This window comes from Drosophila montana, unplaced genomic scaffold, assembly GCF_035044405.1.
Source record: "Drosophila montana isolate Dmon_TW-CO22-7 unplaced genomic scaffold, ASM3504440v1 contig_1505_1, whole genome shotgun sequence".
NCBI classification, from domain to species: Eukaryota; Metazoa; Arthropoda; class Insecta; order Diptera; family Drosophilidae; genus Drosophila; species Drosophila montana.
This window is the reverse complement of record NW_026996452.1, coordinates 1,849,613-1,875,937: the sequence shown is the minus strand read 5'-3', so window position 1 is coordinate 1,875,937 and position 26,325 is coordinate 1,849,613. Positions and strand designations below refer to the sequence as shown.

Below are 26,325 nucleotides of genomic sequence, written 5' to 3'. Positions count from 1 at the left end.
CCGAAATAATTTGCAACATGGCGTATACGCAACATGCCAAAAACGTTGCCTACTTTTGTGCGCGACCAAACACCAACACACACTCGCACACAAATACACTCACAGACACATACACAAAGTCATATTTCTAATCGATGCTGCTCTGCTAATGGCAGCTGTTTGTGTTGTTGTTTTATTGAATTGAACGTTAAAAGCCACAAAATATTTAAATGGATTTAGCATAAAATAAATACAATTTGAATAGTTTACATAATTAAATTAGACAGTAGTTGAAATACCAAAAATTACGCAAATATTTATAAGCCATAAGTTCGAATATGAAAGTAATTACAAAATTAATGATATTTGCATTCAAATGTTGTAGGTTTTATAAGCCAAAAGTCATTTATTGTTAAATGTGGTCAATATATGTGTGTATATATATGGTATATATAAGCTAATGTACTTAAGATATATTTAGAAGTTAAGAAGCGTCCTTCCTAATTTACCGACCCTCTGCCCATGACTCACCAAATAGCCAATTTTCCGACGTAGTCGGTCAGTCGCACAATCCCGCTCTTTATTTCTCTCTCGCTCTCTCTATCTGTCTGTCTCTCTTGCAGCCTTAGCTAATCAGATGTTTATTTATTTATTTCTATAACAATTTGCTTGAATTAACTGCCAACAACTCGTACACAACAACAACAACAAAACATACAACAACAACAACAACAACAACAACATACAACACCCCTCCCATACACAGTCGTCCACTTTGGCCAGCGCCAGCGCCCACGATGAGCTTGGCAATCTGCTCTGGCAGCAGGAGGCCACCGAATTCATTGAGCAGCTTCCCTGTGCTGCCCCCCGCTGCCCGGTGCCGCCCATACGCCATTGCCACGCCCACGCCCACGCTCATGTCCATGGCCATGGTCGGGCAAGCAGTGTGGGCGGGGGCGGCGGCGAGCTGCTGTCCACACAGCAACGCCATCAGCGCGACATGTTCAGCGGCGACCTGGGCATACCCGAGATCAACACACACGTGGGCAGTGTTGTGCACACCTTCGAGACGCTGGCGCTGCAGCGCCGCCTGGCTGAGGCCGAGCAGGATCGGGATCGGGAGCACAGTAAGTATGAGCTGCGCACGAGTAACAGCAACAACAACAACATCAGCCAAAGCCAAAGCCAAAGCAAATACAACCAGGTGAAGCGCAAGTCGCAGGATCTGCGTCAGCGTCTGCAACAAATGCACCGTCAGAAGCAAAAGCTGCAGGCACTGGCACAGGCACAAGCACAGTCACAGACACAGTCACAAAATCATCATGGCCACTGCATACTAAGCGCACCCGCACCTGGCAAGCTCATCAACAGCTGCAGCACCCAGAGCCTGGCCAGTCAATTGGCCACGCCACGGCCACGACCAGCACCCACAGGTGCACACTCCACGGAGCAGCTGCGGCAGCCGTATGGCGGCATTGCGGACGACTATCGCAAGAATCTGTTTGGCACCTTGGTGTCTCAGCGGCGTGCACGGAGCAGCCTGCAGCAGTCCAGCGAGGAGGAGCTGCAGGATGAGACGTACATTGTGAATGCGGCCTTTGATGAAATATTCGCGCATTACGATGACGATGGCGAGGAACTGGAGGAGATGTGCAACACGCAGCAGGAGACGAGTCGCAGCTACACCAACGACAACACCAACACGGATGACCTATTTGACGATGAGCACATGCTGGTCAGCCTGAGCGAGCTGGACGACGACGTGTTTGCCAGCCGAGCGCAAACGGCCTCCACCACACCCACGACAGCGGGCGCCGGCCGCACGCCCAAGCATAGTCATCCGTTACAGAAATACCCGGCACCGGCGCCGCCGCTCCAGCAGCGCTCTAGCACGTTCAACAATCTCTTCGAGCGCTTTAAGGGCAACTCATCAACGGTGGCGGCGGCAGCAATTGCCAAGCATCCGCTTAACAAAACGCACTCTGAGCAGCAGCTGCAGCCTTTGCCGCTGGCTTCGACTCCAACGAAGCTGCACAAGTACGCCGCACAGCCGCAGCTCAATGCGGAGCCGGATTTCAATCGGGGCTCCACGCTCAGCCAGTCGTTTGTGCGGCAGCTAAAGCGCGTCTCCTACAAGCAGAAGCGCGCACCACCCGCACCGCCGCCCAAGCCGCGCTCCAATGTGGCGCATGTTACACCGCTGCGTAATGCTCTGATCTTTCCGAAGCGCTCCAAGTCATCCAACGAGCTGTTGCTCGACGATCTGAATGTGCAGGCACGTAAGTATTTTCGCCGCTCGGAGCACAGTGCAGCGGTGTAATGGAATACCGGACCATACTGGAGCCAGTGCACTGTTTCTTACCTCTCTTTTGCTCACCCCCTTTATCCACACTAGCTATTAATCTTTGTGACTGAATCCGCTCCCATAAGCAGATCAAATGATAATCACTTTTCTATTGATTCAATTTTTGGCAGAGGCGACGCTCTTGTAGACTAAGTGTCCCGATAACCCGCCATAATGAAAACCGCCAATGACCCACGATTCCGATACCAATAACGACCCCGATACCATTACAATCTAGCATTACCTAACCAGAAACAGCCGAGGATTGAGCGTAGTGAACCCGCCGCCGCTAAAATATAATGAAAGGAAGCAAAAGTTTCTCCAAATGGAAAAGCTAAAACGAACCCAAAGAGATTCGCGCCATAATTGGATTGAAATTTGCCAGCACTCGTAAAGCCAGCTAATTGAGTAAATTACCAAAATAATAAGTACTCATTATTGCGTTTATGAAAAGCTCGTTTATAGAGAAATCAAATAAAATATGTACTTATAAGTCAACTGCTTAAATGTACTTAAATATGGATATGCATATACATATTTCTCAATTTATATACATATATATATATATATACATATATATACATATAAGCTGCATGTGAATCAAAATATTTAAAATATAAGAAAAACCCCTGAAATCATTAACAATATGTATTTATGTACAAAATTGAAAATTTTCAAATCAAAGAATTTGTGCCCTCAAAACTTATGCATGTTATTTATGTAATTTTTGAAATCGTAAATCATCTATATATATATATGTATATGTATACAAAGTTCACATATATATTATAAAACCGCGTATAAAAATACTTACTAATGTGGCCAATTGTATGGCGCATAACAAGCATTTGTGTAATTATGTAATCTGTTGTAACTTGTAGACTAAAAATAACAAAAGCAAATGTAAACCCATTACGAGAAAGAGAACATACCTTAACTTATGTGCATGCAATAAAAAAAAAATCAAAAATAAACTCAATGTGTTTGTTGTTCAAGTCCTAGTAGGAGAATGTATCTATGGGAGAAAATATTATTATTTATTTTAATATTTAAGGGTAAGTAATAACTAAGTACGTAAAAACTAACTAGCTAATTTAGCATGCACATTATTACATAAGTGTTATTAGGCAATACATAAGTCAGCATCTACCAGCTTATTTAACAATCACTTTACAATGTTGTTTTACTTGGCCGGTATGATAAGATAGTCCGCAATAGGCTTTTCGCATATGTTGGCTATTTTAGACAATCCTTAAAAAAGTTGTACATACAAGGACTATGGAAGTATGGAAGTTTAATGTAGATATGATCGATTGGTCCCAAATCAAAACTTAAGTTTACCACATGGTAGTACTCAGCAATAAAATAAAATATTCTTTCATAATATATCATACACAAGTGTATTTCCCGATATGCATTGGCAACAATTTTACGTAGCGTTGCGAGATGTCCAAATAACTTTCTTAGCACTGAAGATTACAACTCGCTTTATTATATTTAACCTAGTGACATAACCTATCAAGGACTTAGGTGGTAAACCTGCCTTATTTATTTACAAGAATCAAGTACCTTAATGCTCCAACTTCTGTTGCATCACGTTTTAATGCTAGTAACTACGAAACCACTTCCTCCGTTGTTTGAGTGCCCGCACGTAGGCAGGACTTGAGTTGATGCTTCTTTAGCTGGATCATGCGGCTGAAGGTCTTCTGGCAGAGGTCGCAACGTTGTCGCCGCTCGCCAGTATGGATGCGTTCGTGAGTGCGCAGCACGCTCAACTGGGCAAAGCTGCGATCACAGAGGGAACACGCATATGGGCGCTCGCCCGTGTGGGTGCGTTTGTGCATCTCAAGCAGATAGACGCGGGAGAAGGTTCGCTGGCAGATGGTGCAAGTGTGTGGCCGTTCCGACGTATGCAACGAGGCAACGTGTCGACGCAGATTGCTTGACTCCACAAAGCCCTTGCCACAGTATGCGCACTCAAACTCCACCAGCTTTAGGTGTCTTTTCTGGTGGGCTACAAGTGCGCCATTCGTTTTGAAAGTCTTTGGGCAAACGTCGCAGACAAAGGGCCTTTCGCCATTGTGCAGGCGAAGATGCATAACCAGACTCGAGGCAGACTGCAGCCACTTGCCACAGTGAACGCAACGATGGTGCGCCCGCTGTGCTCGCACACCCTCGACCGGCACATCCGATCCGGTGCAACTGTGCGCTTCTAAATTGCTTTTCTGAGTAAAGCTGTGACCACATTGAGAGCAATCGTGGACGTCTGTTGCGGGATGTGCCTTTACAATGTGCCGCTGCAGCGTGGCTGCCTGCTGGAATACAGCGCCGCAATCATCACAATTGTAATGGGCATTGGATGGAAGCCCTTCAGGTGCGTTTTCTAAAGTTGTCGCTACTTTTTCATCTGGCACTTCCGTCTCGCATTCTTCGTATAATTCTACATGTTCGCTGGGATCGAATGTAATGATGTCATCCGCATTTATTATGTCCTCCTCATAATCGTCCACCACCAGCTCCTCGCCAGCCAAGACGTTAATAGCAGAAGCTGGCGCTGCGTCCTCTAAACGTACCAGCGTTCTCTGTTTTAGCGCCTGTTCCGTGGCTGCACATTTCTCCCGAAACTTGGCCGAGATCAGCAGCTCTTTTGTACACTCTTGGCACAAATACTTTGGATATGCATCCCATTTATCTACCTTTAATAAACAATTAAAAACATTTGTTAAGATTATATTTCGAAAACTCACTTTAATGTCGCCACAGCGCTCTAGTAGGGTGCACAGATCCGATTGCTGTTCTTCCACGTGCTCGTAGATGTCCACCATCAGCTCATCCTGCTTCAGGCAAACGCGACAAAGTAGCTCACTTAGCACTGCAGTCATCTCATTGTAATGTATTTATTCGCAATTTTGAATTTATTGTTTTCATTTGCACATGCGGAACTTTCGACCAATATTACGCACTGAGGCAAATTTAGTACGTTTTTAGTGGCAGCTGACTGCGCATCTATTATCGATAGGCCATGTGGCGCGTTATTCAAAAGTGCCATTTATTGGCAGTTGTGGGACATTCCACCTATATATCGCACTGAGGCAAATTTAGTACGTTTTTAGTGGCAGCTGACTGCGCATCTGTTATCGATAGGCCGTTTGGCGCGTAATTCAGAATTGACAGTTATTCTATCGATTATCTATTTTAGCACTTTGACTATTTGTTAAATTGAATTCTTTATAATGATGAATAATATGATAAAATGTTTTGTATTTAAACTATTCGTCACCCTAAGACCAAATAGTCGCGAACAAAATTTATATACTTTTCTTACGCCACAAATGAAACTTAATAAAACTAATAATAAGAGCAGCGCTTTATTTTATTTTCATAACAGTATGTAGTATACATTTATTATAATTTGTTTCTTATTACTCCAGCTCCTCAAAGTATCCCAGATGCAAGTAGCGTTTCAGATTACACCTAACATCCTCTAGATAATCTTCATTCAGGTAGAGGGTTGCCCTTAGTTCTCGATTTTCAATCACTTCAGAAATCTCAACATTTCCACTCTTCGTTGCATTTATCACAGGCAAAAGTGTTGTAAGCAAAAAGAATTCTGTGGGGTAAGGCCACTGTGAACAAACTATTTAATTCAAATAATGTGTTAAAAGCTTACCAAAAAACTTGTGTCGGAATAGCTGCTGCCGAAACTCGCATAAACTGGGTAATTCGCCGTCATAATTTAATTTCTTCAAAGTTTCCGTAAAAGTAGAGAAGTAAAAGTAAATTAACTCATCCCGATGGTTATGTCGTTGTTCTGGAGACAGCATCTGATAGATTGAGTAAATAATATCATTGGGCATGGGACCCACATTGCTCATCTGAAAGTCCAATAGCATACAGTCCTCCAATGCTCCGCTTCTTTTGTTGTACTTAAACATCAAATTCCTGAGATGAAAGTCACCGTGACATAGTACGTAATAAGCATTTTCTTGGGGATTCTGTCGATGCTCCATATAGGCTTCCCTGCAGCGTTTCATATAGACGGGACGCATTTTCTCAAAGTACTGCTTATAGACTGTAAGGTCTGGCACTGAATCCAACATATTGATGAAATGATCAATGCCATTCAACACGAAGTCATCTTTTTCGATTTTTGGAAGCTCGAACAAACTGTATTTGAATTTCTTCAGCAGCTCTGGCTTCTCTTTGTACCATTTATAGCTCACAGCATGCCATTTGGCTAGCTTACAATATGCACTACGAATCTCCTCACAAGTTGGCTCCCGATCCCGAAGCACGATGTAGCCCTGCGGCAACAGATCTTCAAAGATCATCACCTGTCGTGGCTTTAAACTGTGGTAGATGCAGGGTACGTGCAGGGTCGTCTCATCCCCAGCTTGTCGGAGTATTTCCTCAAACTTTGGCAATATTTCCGAGTACATGCTTATCTCTGTCTCAAAGATATGTGAATCGCCCAGCAGTTCCTTTTTGTGTCCCTCCTTTTCGGGCATGGTCTTAATAATCAGCGACTTGAAAGATTTTCCATTTTTGCTCTTATACTCCACGCCAGCTCTGAACATGACGCTTGCATAATGATCACCCTTGCCAGTGGCGGGTGAGATGTTCACATCAATTATCTCCAGCTCTTCATCATTTTCATGGGCACTTAACACCTCTTTAAAGTACTGCCAGTCCAGCCATGAGGGCGCATCCAGCTCATCCTGATTGAAAGATTCACTGTTTGGTGGCATTTCGTATATGAACCAGTTGGCTTCAGCTCTTGCAGATAACTCAATGTAAAGATTCAAAGGCAGCGTACTTTAATAGGCAGTCCAACCAATTAGCAGGAGGGCTTTTATATATCTCGTTATCAGTGCATATCTTAATAGCCCGGTTAGATTATCTTCAGTTTATATGTCTTGTTACTTGCATAGTCATGGCATACAATTTTGACGGCTCCCACAATCTTTTAATTACAACACATACTTCTGTGTTCATGACGATGTGAACTTTGTGTGCCTTCGTCACTATTGATTGATCTCAGATATTTTTTTTGTCCAAAACATACAAAACATTTTCTTTCAAGAAACGATGTGGGATCTCTCAAGAGAACACGAGTTCTTTCATTTATGCAAATACTTATTTAGGCTGCTGACATACTTAAGGATATAGAACATTTCTGAAAATTGGCAGTCTTATATACATACATATAAACAAGAGCTATAGTTATTATTATTTATTTTTATTCATTTAATTTTTTGTATTTATTATTTATTAGACAGCCCTCTTGCTTTGTTTATTCCATTGATATATATACTTCCAAATATTTCATTGTCATGGTGAAAATAGTTTGTCCAGATAACAATTATCTATAAAACAATATTAAATGCAAACTCATCGTACAGTGGGTATAAGTTTATAATGATACGATGTTAAGATAGCAAATGGAACTGAAAATTAATTGTTAATATATTGAATCTTGGATGCCGACTAACAATGTGTTTATCTATGCAAATGTAATGTAATTTCTTGCCACCATTAAGAATGGATACTTTTTAATTTTCATTTTTAAAAATTTTTTGGGGCAATGGATCTCAACATGTATTTTTTTAAATAGGTCTAAGAACACTAATAAATAGATATAAAATATTTTAAAAATAAAAACATTAAAAGAATGTTGTTTAAATTGCATATTAATAAAAATATGAATTTTTCGCTTTGTCAAAACAATTTCTTGACATATTGTGTGTCCCTTATTTACAACTTCATATAACAACTACCATATACGCATTAAACAAAAATAATAATTATGTTAAACAAAAAAAAATAAAAAAAAATATACGAATACCAATACCACATTTTGAACATTTTATAGGGTACACGTAATAGCAAATACCAATTATACTTGTTCTGTTCTAATCAATTAAAGGCCTTGTTAAGTGAGAATTATTATAATACCTTGAAAAGGCCTATTAAAAGTTTAACGAAAAAACACAAGCAACTAGGGCAAATGATTTTGCAATTGATAAATTTATTTTAACTACTATTCAGGCAGCTCAAAGTAGCCCAGTTGCAGCATTCGAGGTAGTAAATACTCCAGTTCCTTCTGGTAATCTTTATTATAATAAATATTAACGCGAAGTTCTTCACTCTGTAGAATGTCACCAGGATCCTTATTCTGACGCATACTATACGACAAAGGCAATAACAAAGTGAGCAGCATGTAATCTATTGATAAACAAACAAAATAAAGATTATAATCAAATATATTTGTTGTATAGGGGATCTTAAGACTTACCACTGAATCTCCTGTCAAACATCTGCCTGCGCAACTCTACCAAGCTGTGCTTCTCGCCTTTGTATCCAATTTTTGATAATGTCGCTAAGAAGGTATCAAAATAGTGGGAGATGAGCTCATCAGAATTATTCAGACGTTCCTCGGCAGCGAATAGCATGTATTTCGCATAAAGCAGATCGTTAACCATCGATCCAACGTAGGACATCTGGAAATCAATCAACATGCAGTCGTCGAGCTTATACATCAAATTACGCACATGAAAGTCGCCGTGGCATAGAACGTAATAGGAATTTTCTTGCCGATTCTCACGATATTCACGTATAATGTCTGCCCAGCGCTTGATTATATTTTGACGCATCGGCTCAAAGTATTTGCGATAATCCTTTAAACTCTCCACCTGACCAATCATATCTATAAAGGTGGGCAGGGCTTTGGTTACAAAATCCTGTTCGAAAAAGTTCGGCAATGTCGTTATATCATATTTAAGTCTGTCAAATATATTCGGCTGCTCCTGCAACAACTTCTGGCTGACGGCATGCCATTTCGCCAGTTTTCTCAGCGCACACCGCAGTTCATCTAAGGTAAGATTTCGGTTGCGTATCACTTCGTAGCCCTGAGGCACCAGATCCTCGAAAATCATCACCTGTCGCGGCTCCAAGCTGTGATAGACGCATCTTGTACAAAACGTTGTCTCTTCGCCCGCCTCGCGTAATATCGCCTCGAACTTGGGCAGCACTTCCGTGTACATGGCGATCTCTGTCTGGAATATAGGGGAATCGCCCAAAAACTCCTTTTTATTGCCTTCCATCTCGGGCATTGTCTTAATAATCAGCGATTTCGAAAACTTTCCCTTCTGTGTTAGATACTCAACGCTGGTCCGAAACATGACACTCGCATAATGATCACCCTTTGCACTGGCCGGGGATATCTGCACATCAGTCAATTTTAGACTGGGGTCTTTGGAGTACTGCATTAGCACCTCTTGCAAGAATTGCTTGTTCAGCCAGTCGGGTGCTTCCAACTCATCCGAGTTGTAGGCATCATTATTAGAGGACATTGTTAATAGGAAACAGAGAGCGTCTGGTCTATGGCGTAAATATAATCAAACTAAATGAGAACCTAGTGACTCCCGGTATTTATTCACGATTTTTTACTGTCGTGAGCTTTAAAAGCTCTTCACACTCAAACTCATTGAGTTAAAATAAGAATACTCATAGAAGCCAAATCTTCCGAACTACGTTCTCAAAAGATTGTTGGATTGATGGTCGAGCGATATAAACTTAAACATAAATTTTAATTTATATTGGAAAGCATATCAAACATATCCTCGACATATCCCCCAGCATATAAACATAATAAAGTTAACTTTTTATCGAATTCTGGATATCTACAAAATATCCCAAATTATTCATACGCTCCAATAGATATGCCACTTCCTCTTGGTAATCCTTATCCTTGTACATGCTCGTCCGTCGCCGAAATGGGTCAATGGCATTCTTGCGGGCAGATATTTGCATGGGCAAAAATGTCGTGAGCAGCATAAACTCTAAATAAATTATAAAAATAATATAAGGAGCAGTACTTTATTGTAATGTCTATAATAATATACTCACCATTGTGTCTCTTGTCGATCATCTGGCGCTGAAATTCTTCAAAACTAGGTGCTTTGCCTCGGTAACCAATCTTTTTTAACGTATTGGCAAATACTTCTAAATAATAATTAATAAGTTCATCGCGGCGCTTTCCGCGATCTTCAGCAGAAAACAACATGTACATCGCATAGAGAAAATCATTGACCAGCGGCCCCACGTGCGATAGCTGAAAGTCTAGCAACATGCAGCTGCTGTTCTTAAACATCAAGTTTCTGATGTGGAAGTCGCCATGGCATAGAACATAATAGGAATTTTCTTGGGGACTCTTACGGTACTCGCCTAATGTATCCGCCCATTGTTGAATTAGATTTCCACGCATAGCCTCGAAATAATGTTTGTACTTCTTTAGACCTTCTAATTCAGCCAGCATATAAATAAAGTTTGGCAAAGCATTCGTGATGAAGCTTTGATTCAGAAAATTGGGAAGTGTGGAGATATTGTATTGTAACTCTTCGAACAATTCTGGCTGTTCCTTTAGCAATTTGTGGCTAACTGCATGCCACTTGGCCAGCTTTTCCAGCGCGGATCGTAGTTCATCTAATGTGGCAGATCGGTTGCGAATCACTTGGTAGCCCTGGGCCACCAGATCCTCAAAGATCAACACCTGTCGCGGCCTCAAGCTGTGATATATACAAGGCACAAATAATTTACACTCAACCCCCGCGTCGCGCAGTATCCCCTCAAACTTGGGCAGCAGTTCTGTATACATGGCTATTTCGGTCTGGAATATGTGTGAATCATTCACCATTCTCTTCTTCTGACCGCCTTGGTCGGACATTGTCTTGACAATCAGGGACTTGGAAATGTTGCCTTTCACAGTTGAGTACTCCACGCTGGCGCGAAACATGACGCTTGCATAGTGATCCCCCTGTGCACTTGCCGGGGACAATTTGAGATCGTTTAACTTTAAATCTGGTGCATTCTCGTATTGAATCAAGACCTCGGTAAAGAATTTCGGATTAAGCCATTCCAGGGACTCCAACTCATCCGGATTGTAATTTTGATTTGTCGACATGCTCTACTTAAAATGTATTTATCGATTATATGTGCATTTACACAGGTATGCACGACAACTAACTAAAAGTTCTCCCAAAAATTGTATTTATTTAGAAAGAGAACGGCACAACAGTAAAAAGTTAGACTCGACTAGGTAAATACCCTGCAGCTTGGCCGCCGTTTGCACTCTACAAACCCATTTTGTAGAGTATGAAATTGCTTAAGAACAATAATACTTATAATTCTCTCTGCTAAACGTTTGTATGCTCACAACAGAATGTTATCAATCGAACATTACCTTAAAAGGTTGTGTTGTAGGTGAGAAGCTATTATCAACATTGAGAGAGAGAGAGAGAGAAGGGGAGAGCAAGTTGTTGATAGAACCTTTTTTATCCCCATTTGAAGAGAAGTTAAAGAAAAAAGCTTTTTTGCCGGCTTTTAGCACCATGGTGCTCCAGCTTTTGGCTCTTTGTGGATGGCTGTAGAAATCCATAGCAAATGGTAATATCGAAATAATACACAAAAGAGCTTTACTTAATATTTTATAAAAAAGCCCAAGGCATGACAAAAATGATTATTGCTACAATTAAAAAAGCTGTAGTGGAAACTATTTGGGGGCAGATAGTTTTTGTTTTATTTTTTTTTTTTTATATTTTACTTTTAATAATTTTATATATTTTAGATAATTTCGACTTCACCTCAAATTGCATGTGTACAACACGTGTAAATCTATATATATTTATATTAATACGAATATATATTAACAGAAATGTGCCATAAATTAATGATATGTAAGTTAAATGAAATAAATGATATTAGGCTATTAAAAGCAAGTACAAGATATGGTGAAAACGAATTCCAAAACGAATTACTGATCTGCATCCAGTAACCCTTGGCAATCAAATCGATGCAATAATTCCCGCAGAACCTTTTGGGCAACCGGATTTCTATAGCAGCCGTTCTTAAAGTTAATTGCTCGCTGGTCGGACTTCATTAAAGCATTGAAGTCCGCATCCTCTGTTTCCTCATTTCGCTGGATGGGAAAGATATTGAAGCTGGTGTGCATGGCTGCAGGGACGAAATAAAGAAACACAGGCTATTATAAATTCAGAAGAGGTTCACAAATGTTTTAGACTTACCATAGAAAGATTTCTTCTCAAGCTCCAGGTGAAAGTTATGCAGGCTGGGAATATGCGCTTTGTAGCGCAGTTTTCTGAGCGTGTTTGAAAAGATCTCAAAGTAGTACTGGATGAGCTGCTCGTGATGGTGCAAATGGAAATCCAATTGCAGCGAGGAATTCAAAAAGTAGAACAGATCAATCGCCGGTGAGCCCCAGGCAGCGTACTGGAAATCAATGATAATGACATCCTCCGGCTCGCCGGTGGATTCGTTATACTTGACAAGGACATTATTGGTCCACAGATCGCCGTGGGCCAGCACGTTGATGCCCGGACTGACATCGAACACTCGCTTGCCCAGCTCCATGTAGACGGGCACGAGAGCCTCCAGTTTCTCGGCGTACTGCTCGTAGCCAGGCCATTGGGCCACACGCCTGCTGGCCGCCTGAATCATGCCCAGAAAGCAGGGCGCATAGTTATCTGTGTGACGGTTGAACATGCCGCGATCGTAGGATTCCAGGGCGCCGAGCTCGCGCTCGTTCAGCACCGCAGAGGTGGCATGCATCTTGGCCAGCTTTCGGAGGACAAGGCGGGCCAGTTTCAGATCCAAGCCCACTAGACGATCGGGCATAAGGTAGCCACGCACGCTCAGATCCTCGAAGATCAGCGCAGAGCGATGGTAGTCGACAGCCATTGTGTCTGCAAAGATTTGTTCATCATCGTTAATTTCGCGCAGCAGCGCATTAAGTTTGGGCAGGATCTGTTCATAGATGGACATCTCCCGATTGAATATATCGTAGGGTTCCATGGCCTTGCGTGCGAATTCGTCGCTCTCAAACGAGGTCTTGATTATGTAGTGCCCGATCAGCGAGCTGCCATCGCTTCGGATAAACTCCGCCTTAATGCGGGTCAGAACGCCGCCATAGTTTTCGCCACGTCCCAGTGCCGGACGACCATCAAGCGCGGCGATCCTCAATTTCGGATCCCTATAGAACTTGCGCAATGCATCCTGCAGATAGCTTTCTGTTAGCCATTCCGGCGCACCCAGAAATCCCGAATTTATTTCAGGGTTAGCTGTTGGCAGCTTGGGAATGGCATCCAATGCGCTTATCAAATCCGGAACAGACATTTTTCTTCAGCTATTCCAACTGATCTATCACAATAAACTCTTCGAAGGCTGTTGCTGAAATATCAATGTTCAAATTTCTGAAGCACACGGCTTTTTATACGACACCTCGTGGCAGGTGTCGACGCCGTCTCCCTATCACAATTGTGATTTATCTCGCTTAGATAAAAAGATGCAGATTATATATATGCCTGTGCATGCATAAATACAGATTATACTTAGTCTAAATGGATTGTGGCATCGCAGCTCGTTCGGGCTGCCCCACGCGCTGTTGCTACCGCCCACTACTGATAATTGGGGGTTGTATGTTGTCATATATAGACTTTAATCACTCCAGTCTAGTCGTAAGATACTCAGGGTTGAATAAAACACAAAAATTTTAAATATTTAACGAGATTTAAGCTATACACTGAGCTTGTGATGAATGAACTTCAAATACATACAATTTTACCTGCGTGCGTATAATTTATTTAAAACTGAAAATACGGCACGTGCAAAATGAATGGGTTTTACATTGTTCACGGATTTTTACACCCTTGTAGAGGGTATTAAAATTTTATCTTGAAATGTGTAACGCATTTCCGACCCCATATAGTATACTATATATATTCCAGATCAGCATCAACAGTTGATATAGGCATGTCCGTATGTTTGCCTGTCCGTCTTACTGTTTCTATACGAACTCGTCTCTCAGTTTTAAAGCTATCGTCCTGGAACTTTTCATAGGTCCGTACATATGTAGGAACCGGCCGGATCGGACCACTATAAAGCTGTCATTAGAAGGATCGGTCCAAAAGTAGGTTCTTGTAGGGGAATCTTTTTGTTTTACAGATTTATAAGTTTTATGATCCTCAACTATGTCAGATAGCTACCATAGAAAAGATCGGTCGAAAAGTATGTTCTTATATAGCCAAATATTCTGTTTGCCAAGATACTTTAAAGCTACTTCAAAGTCAGCACATACGAGCTTCACTATTCTCACATATCCGCCAAAAGGGAAATGTCTACAAGGGCATTAAATCTTCGGCGTGCCGAAGATGTTAATACTTTCGCGTTTTTATTTAATTTGTCTTTGTTTGTCCAGTTACTAATAGCGTCTAGGCAAATAACAAACATGATAAATTAGGGGATGAGACTATATTTTACAGGTTTTTATGGTAGCATGCATACTAAGTCCTATGAATCGAGCTAAAATGTCATTACACAATTTATAGTGAATGGGCATTGACGTCTAACAACAATCAAAAGACAAAAAAACTATTATTATTTAAAGATAATTGATACATGACCGACTGATCAACGCAAAGCCAAGCCATGAGAGCTATAAATCCACGTAAAGGCGGGTTTTAGGTCATTTCCGCCCGCAAATGTGGAAAATTGATGGAATGGCGCATATAGTATACTTTTTTTTTACTTACCACGTAAACAGCTTCAAACTTATTTTTAAATATCTTATTGAAAATTCACTTAAGACGTATTTCGAACTTTTCTGAATATCCACTCCACAAAGTGAAAAGTCCGTTTCGGATCCTTGTTGTGCTATTCGTAAAAAGATATATGTAAGCGCGAAAGATGTCAGTGATAAAATAGACATTAGGTAATTTTCAGTATATATAGTAGCATTTGTAGTGTGCACTCAACTTAATTAATGATGTTCCCAGCCGTATATCATTTAAGATTGCACGCAGACTTAGATAATGTTCCGTGCGCTTATAACCAGCAATTCGTCTGGTACACGTCACACGGCACGAGCTCTGGACCTGTTGCCACACAGTTGCACTAAGCTCGGAAGCAAATACCATATATGAATCGTATATGTATATGGTAGTCAGAGCAAACATTTGCACAAATATAAAAGCATCGCGCGTAGTAAGAGTGAGAGATTGTAGAAGTGTAAAAAAATAAAAATATAAAAAAATAAAAAACTGTATGAATTTCACCTTCACCAAAGGCAGTAGCCACAGAGCCGATCCTCTCGTATATAAGTCAGTGAACCCGATAAAAGTGCACCACAATCGTCGAGATCTCAGCTAGAACAAGACATAATGGCAGCGGCACCTGAGTGGCTGACACATGATTACATTGAGCACGCGCTGAGAACTCATTACAAAGATGACAAATTACAAATTTTGCAGCTGGAATTAAATCCGGCTCTGGGACCGGGCGAGAACTATGGCGGTGTCTTGACCCGGGTCCGAGTTCGTTTCACACTTTCGCAGCAAACCCAAGAAGAGCAGCTGCAGAACCTGATCGTAAAGACCTCCATTGACGATGATGAGCTGACAAAGGAGCTAATGGCGCCCTACGACATTTACAATCGCGAAATGACCATCTATGAGGAGGTGCTACCAAAATTGAATGAGCTGCTCAAGGAAATTGATGAGTTTGAGCCCTTGTTTCCCACCGCCATCTTTGTGGACCGCGAACGCATGGCCATCATCTTTGAGGATCTGGCCGTGGACAACTACGTGATGGCCGATCGTGTTAAGCGCTTGGACAAGGATCATGCCCATTTGATACTGCGCAAACTGGCCAAGATGCACGCCACCTCTGCGGTACTGAATGAACGCAATGCCGGCAGCCTAGAGAAATACGATCGCGGCTTCTTCAATCGCTATACAGACGCCTACAGCGGCTACTTTGTGGGCGGCCTGCTGGCCGCCGCACGCTGGATGAGCCAGGAGCCCGAGTGCGCACAGTACGGGCAGAAGCTCTTTGAGCTGGCTCCACACTACATGGACATTGGTCGGGAATGTTTTGCTCCGCTGCGGGAGTCGGTGAATGTGTTGGCGCACGGAGATGTCTGGACCAACAATGTTATGGTCAAATACGATGCAGTTACCGGTCGTCCAGTCGATATTCTATTGATTGACTTTCAATATTCGTTTTGGGGCTCGCCCACAATTGATTTGCATCATTTCTTCAATACATCGCTGCGGGAGCCACTGCGACGGGAGGAACAGGGCGCTCTGTTTGAGTTCTATCATCGCATATTCAGAAATATTCTCACAAAACTCAACTACAAACAGAACCCAATTCCCAGTTTGCATCAATTTCAGTTGCAGGCCGAACAGAAGCGCTTTTTCGGTAAGTTAATTGACAGGAATAAATTATTGGAATTAACGAAAAGCTAAATGTGCTTGATTTTTTCCCTTATAGCCATGCACTCGGCAGTTGTGGTGCAGCCCGTCATGATCAGCGAGGACTCCACAGATGCCTGCTTCAATGCTCTCATGAACGATGATGAACGTGGCATGCGCTTCAAGAATCGTCTCTATAACAATCCCATAGTCCAGCAGAATCTGAAGGCCCTGATGCCGGTCTTCGATAGAAAGGGCCTGCTGGAGGTTAATCAATGCTGTTGAGTCGACAAATAAACTTAGATATTAATTCACATTTAAAAACTGATGTAAATAGAAATTCCGAATAAGCTTCTCTAAAAACTTTCAATACATACATATATCGTGACGGTGCATTCAAAACTCATCTTACCTTCTTTTATCTGCGGGTCTTCAATCGACCAAAGTGGGAATAGGAATATTAAATAGTTATTCAATAATTCGCTATACACAAAACTATTTGTTTGACTGATTAAATGGCTTCCGGAGAATGGAAAGCTAACTTTTAGGGAAATCCTCGGGCAGGTATGGAAAAATTCGAGAAAATCGGTTGTATCAATCTTTGTTCAAATTCGTTTGAGAAATGTCTCACATTTTTCTGAAAATCCATTTCTACCTGGATGAAATAGAGATTAAAGATTTGGCGGGTGCCTTTTTGGGTTCATATTAATCCTTTGCCTTATATTCCACGTCCCTACGCGTGGCAAGTTTTGTGCTTACAATTTTATATATTACTTTTTTACACAGTTGCCGCCCGTGAAAAATGTAAATCTGCCCGTACCATCTTAAACTTCACGTCTTTTTGAAAATAAGTTAAGAGTCCTTCGAATAGTAAACAAAAAGTTGGATCCACGGGTTTCGACCATGTTGATCTTGTGGTGAGAATTTTGATCCGCATTTTTCATCCGGAAGCGATGGATTTCTTGAAAAACGTATCAAATACATTTTCACAAAAATGTTTGAAAATGATTTTTAAGCTGTTCCGATACTAAAACAATCGCGAATTTTCCGCCAAATTTCCCATCTATCTGAAAATAAGTTAGAAGTCCTTCGAATAAGGAATTAAAAAGTTGGATTCGCCCACGTTCGTCTTGTAGTGAGAATCTTGATCAATTTTTATCCGAAAGCGGTGGATTTCGTGAAAAACGTATCAAATGCCTTTTCCGATACCAAATAATCGCAAAAGTTCGCCCAAATTTCCACAGCTGCGGTTGGAATTTCCAAAATCGCTGAAACACGTATTCCGAAAGGGTTTATGTAGTGCTTAAAAAATAAGGTTAATTCCAATGACACGAGACTTTAAACTTCGCTCTTGTAACCTTTCACCCGCATTTATCAGTCAAGTGGACCGGATTTTGTGCTAAATGCCTCCCATAATAATTGCCAAATAAATGTCAAACCCGCATTTTGGTGTAAGAACACATAAGTCAGTACACATGAGTACTGTGCGTTGATCACCAATCAGTCAGTCAGTCAGGACATAGAGTTTTATATATAGTATAGAGATAATAAAAATTTGTTAAAGGGGATCCAACATGCACTGTACTCGACGAGATAATTTTGCTCAGAGTGCAAAGCTTTGGCAAATAATGCGAGAGCTTGTTTGAAATCCATTATAAAACCCAGACATTAAAATACTTTCAAATATTATGTACACTGTTTCTGACGGCAGGTCCGCCAGCCTAATAAAGACACGGCGATGACGGGCTAAAATGGCGAGCGCAGCCATATACGGGAATAGAGTCGTTAAATCAATCTGGAAGATATACATAGTCGTAGACATAGTCCAACTGTTTTCTTATCGTCAACTCGAGCGCCGTATAAAAGTAGATCAGCTCTGCGAAGACAGCTCAGAAGTGTTTGCTAGCTGTGGATGCGATCCAACAATCATGCCAGAGCAAACAATTCAAGAGTTCCTTGCGGCGCCCGCTTGGCTCACCCGGGATTACGTCCAGCGGAAGCTGCGCGATTATCTGAAAGATGGAAAACTGCAGCTGCAACAACTTCACATAAAGCCCGCCACGGCGAATGGGGAGAACTATGCCAGCGTGATGACGCGCATCATTGTGGAGTATAAGGACAAGAATCTACTACAGCACACGGATACCTTTTTAATAAAGACCACGTTCGCCGACAAGGATCCGGCAGCTCATTTGCTGGAGCAATACGGCATCTATGTCCGCGAAATGGATATGTATGAGCAGGTGCTGCCCAAGCTGGCAAAGATCATCCAACAAGAGCTGGGCGACCAGAGAAAAATATTTGCCGGCACCGTGAACGTGGATCGGGAACGCGACTCTATTATGTTTGAGGACATGTCCTTGGATAAATACACCGTTGCGGATCGCATAAAGCAGTTGGATCTGGACCATACAAGACTGGTGCTGGAAAAGCTGGCCGAATTCCATGCCGCTGGGGTCGTGCTCAACGAGAAACAGCCTGGAATTTATGCCAAGAAATACGATCGTTGCTTCTTCAATAGGCACACCAGAGCCTACAAGCCGATCATGCAGAATATGCTGAGAGCCCTGATAATATCCATTGAGGACGACAAACTGCTGCATCAACGATACGCGGCTAAGCTAAATGGAGTGATCGATCACATCATGGAATATAGTGAGCGAACGATGGAGCTGAACGAAGGCGATTTCGCAGCTCTGTGCCACGGAGATCTGTGGACTACGAATATTATGTTCAATTATCTGGCAAGCGGCAGACCCAACAATATGATTTTTATAGACTTTCAATTTAGCGTGTGGAGCTCACCGGCTATCGATCTGCACTACTTCTTCAGCACCTCGCTGCAAGACGAACTCCACAAGCATAAACAAACTGAGCTGGTCCAATTCTATTACCAGAAGCTCGTCGAGGCCCTGACCAAACTCAAGTTTCGTGGCCATGTGCCCAGCCTATTCGAGTTCCAGCTCCAGTTTCAAGCGCGTGCTTTCTATGGTGCGTAACTGATCTTTGGTGTTGTAGTTCGATTTATGCTAAGTAAATTATTATTATTATTTAAATTATTTATTTGATAGCTATTTTTTGCTCCTTGGTTTTCCTGCCCGCCATGCTGCACAGTGGCCCCGAAGAATTCTCCATCGAGAAAGCTCTGTCTAACTCTGAAAGCGATATTGCTTTGAGAGTATCCCTCTATAGGAACGCGATCTTCCAGAAGAAACTGAGAACCATTTTGCCATTTTTCGATCACAAAGGATTGCTGGATGAGATGTAAATGGAATTTATGTTTTTAGTTGCATAATATTTATAATTTAAGAATTATTGAAAAATAAAATTAGCCTCAAGCTGATCGGTAATATTTGAATAAATGGGGATACGCTGACATCTGACTTGAATTTTTAACCATTTTTTGTGTACAGCTACAATATGGAAATGGGTTAGATTATTTATTTTGATGTCATATTGAATAACTAAGATTAGGGCAGTATTGTATTTTAACAAAATTCAACTTGACCCTGGTCATTAGTCTAGATCAAATAATTGCTCTTTGTCGTGGTTAAATTCAAAATCTTATCGGTAATTGTATCTGAAGATCTATAACCATAGGTAAGAAAAAATTTAATATTTTATTTATATTATTCATAACAATCGGAAAAGTAGAGATGACAAAGAACTTGTCAGTTACCACAATAATGTATTCTTATACCCTGTACCCATTAAAAATTGTTAAAATGGGTATTTTCGGCCAATGTATGTAACAGGCAGAAGTATCTCCGACCCCTTAAGCATCAATAGCCAAGTCCATCTAGCCATGTACGTCTGTCTGTCCGTATGTATGAAGGATCTCAGAACATGTAAGAGCTAGAGACTTGAGATTTGAACGTAGGTCCTCCTAGTGCCCGCGCAGTATGAGTTTATTTCCGATAATCGATAACTTGCCCGTTTTCAAACAATCAATAAAAACCGATATTGAAAAAATTGTCGGTATGGCTGTTGAGTTGCGGTGGTGGCAAGTAGTTCGATTAGTTATGGGTTCGAGTCCTAAAGCAAACTGCATTTGCTGTTGGTAGAAGAGGGTTTAGGGTATCTGCTAGTCGGCAACTCCCGATTAGAGCCTTTAACTTTTTAAATAGTACGTTTTAGTCAACCCATTTTTACCAAACTTAACTATATATTCAGATTATCTGTTTTTCCTGAGATATCTGTTAATTGCAAGGATTAACTACGTCAAAAATACGTTTTAAGATTGTAAAAAGAACTAAGTCAATGCAATAAACAATACGTAACACAACTAACTGCGTGTCTCTATTTATTTTGCTCAAAAATTAATAACGACGTCATGAAATATACAAAATGGATAACGTGCCAGATAAAATGAAGAGCGTGCAAAGATCTGAGTAGACTAACCCATTGATAAGGTGGGAACTACGCTAAGCTAACAAGTGGGACTAACTTAACTAACTATATGTATTTTAGTTTTGTTAGGTAAGTAGACTGCGCGGTTTATGGATTGTCAAGCAGATGAAATAGTCGCACATGTAAGAGATTTATAGGGGGCACACTTACTGTATACTATATACTGATATACAGTTATAATTCAATGTCAGACGTGTGTACTATCTAATGCGCTTCGTATAGTAGTCCCATTTGTGCTGAGATGACATTGCAGAAACTGCAGATTGTAGCTAATAGATATTAGTCTACATATGTATATATGCTTATGTAAGTATATAGACAAGTCTCTAGATCCGCGTTATATCAGCGACACATAAGTAATACAACTGTCTGACGCTAAATGGACAGATTAGATAACGCCAGATTATGTATACATTTAAGCTTTCGGGATCGTTGGGCCTGCCGGACTATAAATTGCGAATGCTGCCGAGTCGATGCGAGAGTATCAACTAATCATGGTCGAAATACGGAACGGCAACAGCAACGGCAGCCAAGATGAGGATGACTTTCATCCTGCACCGCAGTGGCTGACGGTGTCCTATGTAGAGTCCATTTTGCGTCGCCATAAGCAGGATTCGGAGCTCAGTATTAGGGATTTAAATATCAAGGCCGCAACGGCCAAGGGCGACAATTATGCCAGCATCATGACCAGAATCAAGGTGGAATATCTACGCGGCGGCGCCAATCAGCCAGAAACGGAATTCTTTATTGTGAAGACCACATACGAAAATGATCCATTCATATCCAACATCTTTGCCGGCTACAATGCCAGTATCACGGAAATGGTTATGTACGACAAGATCCTGCCACAACTGAGTGACCTGTTGGAGGGCACAAAACAATCGGAGAAACTATTTGCCAAGACGCTGCATGTGGACTACGAGCACTCGGCCATCATCTTTGAAGATCTCGCTGTGTCCAACTACGTGCTGGGCGATCGTTTGACTGGCTTTGACTTGGAGCACGCCAAGCTGGCGTTGCGAAAGCTGGCCAAGATGCATGCCGCAGCCGCCGTCTTCAATGAGCGCCAGCCCGGGCTGCTCACCAAACTGGATCATGGCATTTTCAATCGTCATACGCGGGCCTTTTCGCCAATGTTCGAGAGTCTGTTCGGCGTGGCCGCACAGTTTGCCGGCCAGTGTCCGGAGCTGGGCAGCGTCTATGAGGAGAAGTTGAAGCGCCTGCAGAAGCGTGTGATGGAGTACACCGAAAGAGTTTATGATCCACAACCGGATCAATTCAATACCTTAACTCACGGCGATTTGTGGATAAATAACATAATGCTGAGGAATAAAACCGATCAGAATGAGCTGGATATGCTGCTGATTGACTTTCAGTTCTCCGCCTGGGCCTCGCCAGCCGTGGATCTCTTTTACTTCAGCAACACCTCACTCCAACCCGAAGTGCGCAACAAGCACCTGGACGCCTTGATCCAATACTATCATAAGGTACTGGCGGATACCCTGCGTGAATTGAACTTTGGCGGCCATATACCCACGCTTCGGCAGTTGGTACTGCAGCTGGAAGAGGGTAAATTTATGGGTGAGTAAACGGATCGAACGTCTTTAAAGAGCTGACATTAAATGGAAATTTATATTATTCTACAGCTGTGACCGCCACTCTGACCTGCCAGGCTATCATGCTCAACGAGGAAACAAAGGATGCGGACTTCAATGGTCTACTGCTGGACGATGAACGGGGTCGCAACTTTCGCAAGGGCATGTACAATAATAAGAGGCTTCAGGAAAATGTCAAGAAATGGCTACCCGAATTTGAGCGCCGCGGCCTACTTGATGTGTTGGATTAAGATTAATATATACTTAAATTGAAGTATATGTTATTAATGCTTACTGTATGCTTTATAACCTGGACTTTTCGTTTTTTATAATATTATAGCCTAGATATTAGAATGTCGCTCCTATGTTTTAGGAACAAATTAAAGAGTTTATATATTAAAAATGGTTTGGTTTTCTCTTACTTGTTGCATAAGATCCTTTAAAGTCTTACACCAGCTATAAAATTATGGCTACGTATTTGATCCGTAGCAATTTGGCCACCAGAAAAATCAACACTAATTTGTCTTAAATAATTCGTTGATCTTATTGAAGCTGTCAACCAAATGCATTCCAACGTAAAAGATAATTCATAGTCTCACCAATTACATATGTTTTATGCTTTTTTGCTACTTTTTATAATTATTTCAAGGTAAAGGCAATGATTCTTGCTTTACATGGTGTAGCCACTCAAAGATTAAATAATATATTTTCAGACAATAAGCCAAATCAGATACGAAAAAGGTTTTGTATGTACATTCAATTAGAAAGTTGAAATCTTGCAATTTGGTATCCTTTTTGTGATATGGGAATTCATATCTGAAAGCCGTTGTGCTTTAAAATACTAGAATCCTTTAAAAATGTTACGCATACCTATTAAAATGGAGCTAGTCTATCCACTCCTTTTAGTTTAAACACTGGACACCACTAATGAAAGCCAAATATTTTTATTTATTTAATAATTATTCTTTTAGCGTTCTAAGATCATATATCTTATCTAATCCGCACAGTAAAATAATTTCATCACAATATGAGAGAGAATTTATATACACTCATGTATGCACATTCAGGAAGCGTCTATCTCAGTTAATCAGCGTTTTTACTTACACTAAGCCTCGGTAGTCCCAAATTGCAAAATCATGCCGGATTTTAATAAAAGGCCGTTGTGCAAATTAAATAAAAAGTGAATGATAATTATTATTTGAATAAGCAGCTAATGCTGCGTCATTTAGTGTCAGAAAAAGTAGTCCAATTCCTAAACAAGTTTAATAAGGAGAGGGTATCAAAGAAAAGTCCAGATGTAAAGAATGGAAATCAAGGACTTCAAATTTTACATTCTTGTCACACTCTTAAAAACCCAATATTCCTTGCTTACTGTTGTTATCAATATTTTCCATGAATTTTTATTCATAAATTTTAATATTATTATAATTTTTTTTTTTAATCGGTAAATGTGCAGTATGTATATAAATACTATATTGAGCAAAGTGAAATCAAGCTTTTTTATCTTTTCATGGATTTAACTTATTGGCAATGCGATTTGAAAAGGCGTTACAGCGATATCAGTACAGCGCAAGTATCGATAAATATACATTTAAAAGAAATATCGTGTTGTTGTGTATTATTTTTTCTGGAAGAATGCTCGGTCACACTTAAAATTGACGTCATGTACAATACAATTATTGATGATGCTGAAAGTCCCAAAGTTGCTGAATCAAAATACTTGCTATAGTATAGTTAAAACCATAGATTATTGTGCATTTTTATTATTTATATATAGTGTTGTTAGCTAGAACAGAGTTTATCCTTAAAAATCCCACCCCGCGTACTCTTTCACAACATCTTTGTTTTCCTTACGATGGCGATGCACGGCACTCGCTTCGCCCTTGGCCACACAACGTTTGCGTTGCTCTCGCTTCTCCTTAATATCCAAGTTGCGACGTATGCGATCTGTGATCACAGAGGGAGCTATCGTACTGGCTGTGGTGGAGAAGGATCGCTGACTGCGTGCATCGTTTAACATCTGTTCGACCATCTTTAGACGGTACATACGCGAATTGGGATCCAGGCCAGCTAGCTCTGGCATTTCATCCGTTTCCAAGTCGTTGGAGCTGATGGAGTGCGCATCTTCAGCTGCGGGAGTGGCTTCTATTGTATTGGAATCAGCTTCAGTAGCGTTTGCCACAGCTTGGCTAGATTCCTGGGTTGGAATAGACGTCATCCGTTCGGAATCTAGGATTTTTGGTGTTGCCACTATAGTCTGATCGGATATCTCGGGACCAACGCTTAGATTGCCCAAGTATTGCGTGCACGATTCAATGTAACGCCTAATGGCATCGTCGGACTTTAGTGCAGGCTTTGTCTCGCTATAGGACACCTCATTTTCTAACTGCCTGCGACACTCGTCAATCTCGGCGGCTGCAGCTGGCACCAAGGTTGGTGGCTCATCATCAGCCAGCTGTTCTTCCTCCTCTTCCCCCTCCTCCACTTCCTTAATCATGCCATACTCCTGCAGCAAATCCTGCTCCATTTCCTTTGTGAATCCATAGCCAGTGCAGTGCACCTCAGCGTCTAAATCATCTTCGCGCACCAAGTCACTGAATTTGGGATAATCCTCGCTTTCGTACGCAAACTTGCGACGGAACATCTCACGCACGCACGTGACGTCGCGCTCAAAAAAGCTGTCAAAGATTGGGAATTTGTTAATAGACAATAGAAAAGTTTGCTAACCGCTTACAATTGGGCGTTCTCATGGGAAGTGGACATCATTTGAGGAAAGTCAATCAGTATGGGCTTGCCGGCATCAGTGAGCATCAAATTAAACTCATTGAAATCTCCATGAATGACACCCGAGTTACCAAGGCGCACGATGAGATTCATTAGATCATCGTAGACCTGTGGTATATCCAGTAGCTCATGCACTTGTGTCCTGTAGTTAGGAAATAAAGACATTCATTGGATGCAAATTTAACTACATGGATGTCCACTTACATGGGCCAACCGTTAACAAGCTCCATGAGCACACAGTGGCGATTGAAATCGATGGGCCTGGGCACGGGAAAGCCACGATCATATAAGGCAGACATATAGGCAAACTCCCGCGTTGCCGAAATGCGCGAAAGATACAACCACGAGGCCTTGTGCCGGCGACCATGGTAATCGCGCTTTGATTTAACGTTGCGGAAACAGGTGCGACCCAGGCGATGCAGCTTAAGGCAAATGGGCGTGCCATCTTCATCAGCAACTACATAAATGTTGGACTCCTTGCCAATGCCAATCTGGTTGCCAAATGAGCTAACAGAACCACGCAGCGTGAGGGACTTCAGTGCGAGATAGTCGTAGCCCGTGTTAGTTAAACGATAGCCATCATCTGCAAGCGAGAGATAGCTATTAAAAATGGAAATCAAGGATTTTAAATCTTACTTACACTTCTTGCCACGCTCATAGGCTAGCAATTTGTGCTTGCAGAGCTCTTTAAGCAGTTTGTGCACCCCACCCGTTTTGAGATTGGCAATCGCAGCGGCCAGGGGACCTGGTACCAGTTCGTGATTCTTCATGCCCATCTCGATGGCTGTCAACACGCGAAAGTCCTCCTTGGTGAGGTAGCGCAGCACCGTAACATTTAATTTACCCATTTTACTATTGTTTTCGACAATTTGCGTGCATTTATTTTGTTTTGCGTTTTACACGTGCAGGTAATTCGATTACAAAGGGCGATGCACCGATATTAGTA

General features: G+C 41.5%; 10 protein-coding genes across 10 annotated transcripts; 4 read left to right on the top strand and 6 right to left on the bottom strand.

The window, feature by feature from the left end:
* The first annotated feature begins 679 nt into the window (after positions 1-679).
* LOC135432901 (uncharacterized) lies at positions 680-3,293 on the top strand. Its single transcript, XM_064688795.1, has one exon. It carries the CDS (start codon positions 980-982, stop codon positions 2,297-2,299), a length of 1,320 nt encoding a protein of 439 aa, XP_064544865.1. The 5' UTR covers positions 680-979; the 3' UTR covers positions 2,300-3,293.
* A 307-nt stretch (positions 3,294-3,600) lies between these two features.
* LOC135432897 (zinc finger protein 501) lies at positions 3,601-5,288 on the bottom strand. The gene is made up of 2 exons (XM_064688782.1): positions 5,071-5,288; positions 3,601-5,019 (listed from the first exon to the last, which is right to left on the bottom strand). The coding sequence occupies exons 1-2, from the start codon at positions 5,203-5,205 to the stop codon at positions 3,937-3,939; spliced, it is 1,218 nt and encodes a 405-aa protein (XP_064544852.1). The 5' UTR covers positions 5,206-5,288; the 3' UTR covers positions 3,601-3,936.
* Positions 5,289-5,672: 384 nt separating this feature from the next.
* Positions 5,673-7,132, bottom strand: LOC135434312 (uncharacterized). Its single transcript, XM_064690852.1, has 2 exons — positions 5,994-7,132; positions 5,673-5,933 (listed from the first exon to the last, which is right to left on the bottom strand). Exons 1-2 carry the CDS (start codon positions 7,069-7,071, stop codon positions 5,746-5,748), a joined length of 1,266 nt encoding a protein of 421 aa, XP_064546922.1. The 5' UTR covers positions 7,072-7,132; the 3' UTR covers positions 5,673-5,745.
* A 1,199-nt stretch (positions 7,133-8,331) lies between these two features.
* Positions 8,332-9,710, bottom strand: LOC135435254 (uncharacterized). The gene is made up of 2 exons (XM_064692231.1): positions 8,619-9,710; positions 8,332-8,548 (listed from the first exon to the last, which is right to left on the bottom strand). The coding sequence occupies exons 1-2, from the start codon at positions 9,673-9,675 to the stop codon at positions 8,364-8,366; spliced, it is 1,242 nt and encodes a 413-aa protein (XP_064548301.1). The 5' UTR covers positions 9,676-9,710; the 3' UTR covers positions 8,332-8,363.
* A 251-nt stretch (positions 9,711-9,961) lies between these two features.
* LOC135436245 (uncharacterized) lies at positions 9,962-11,330 on the bottom strand. The gene is made up of 2 exons (XM_064693794.1): positions 10,232-11,330; positions 9,962-10,164 (listed from the first exon to the last, which is right to left on the bottom strand). Exons 1-2 carry the CDS (start codon positions 11,283-11,285, stop codon positions 9,980-9,982), a joined length of 1,239 nt encoding a protein of 412 aa, XP_064549864.1. The 5' UTR covers positions 11,286-11,330; the 3' UTR covers positions 9,962-9,979.
* Positions 11,331-11,990: 660 nt separating this feature from the next.
* Positions 11,991-13,585, bottom strand: LOC135436980 (uncharacterized). Its single transcript, XM_064694780.1, has 2 exons — positions 12,406-13,585; positions 11,991-12,334 (listed from the first exon to the last, which is right to left on the bottom strand). The coding sequence occupies exons 1-2, from the start codon at positions 13,511-13,513 to the stop codon at positions 12,135-12,137; spliced, it is 1,308 nt and encodes a 435-aa protein (XP_064550850.1). The 5' UTR covers positions 13,514-13,585; the 3' UTR covers positions 11,991-12,134.
* Positions 13,586-15,512: 1,927 nt separating this feature from the next.
* LOC135436322 (uncharacterized) lies at positions 15,513-16,953 on the top strand. Its single transcript, XM_064693898.1, has 2 exons — positions 15,513-16,597; positions 16,670-16,953. The coding sequence occupies exons 1-2, from the start codon at positions 15,556-15,558 to the stop codon at positions 16,873-16,875; spliced, it is 1,248 nt and encodes a 415-aa protein (XP_064549968.1). The 5' UTR covers positions 15,513-15,555; the 3' UTR covers positions 16,876-16,953.
* A 1,525-nt stretch (positions 16,954-18,478) lies between these two features.
* On the top strand, positions 18,479-19,933 carry LOC135434047 (uncharacterized). Its single transcript, XM_064690403.1, has 2 exons — positions 18,479-19,581; positions 19,662-19,933. Exons 1-2 carry the CDS (start codon positions 18,519-18,521, stop codon positions 19,856-19,858), a joined length of 1,260 nt encoding a protein of 419 aa, XP_064546473.1. The 5' UTR covers positions 18,479-18,518; the 3' UTR covers positions 19,859-19,933.
* A 1,541-nt stretch (positions 19,934-21,474) lies between these two features.
* Positions 21,475-22,998, top strand: LOC135436165 (uncharacterized). Its single transcript, XM_064693664.1, has 2 exons — positions 21,475-22,581; positions 22,647-22,998. Exons 1-2 carry the CDS (start codon positions 21,495-21,497, stop codon positions 22,844-22,846), a joined length of 1,287 nt encoding a protein of 428 aa, XP_064549734.1. The 5' UTR covers positions 21,475-21,494; the 3' UTR covers positions 22,847-22,998.
* A 1,323-nt stretch (positions 22,999-24,321) lies between these two features.
* RIOK2 (RIO kinase 2) lies at positions 24,322-26,300 on the bottom strand. The gene is made up of 4 exons (XM_064691194.1): positions 26,020-26,300; positions 25,584-25,962; positions 25,330-25,521; positions 24,322-25,273 (listed from the first exon to the last, which is right to left on the bottom strand). Exons 1-4 carry the CDS (start codon positions 26,225-26,227, stop codon positions 24,400-24,402), a joined length of 1,653 nt encoding a protein of 550 aa, XP_064547264.1. The 5' UTR covers positions 26,228-26,300; the 3' UTR covers positions 24,322-24,399.
* Positions 26,301-26,325: the final 25 nt, after the last annotated feature.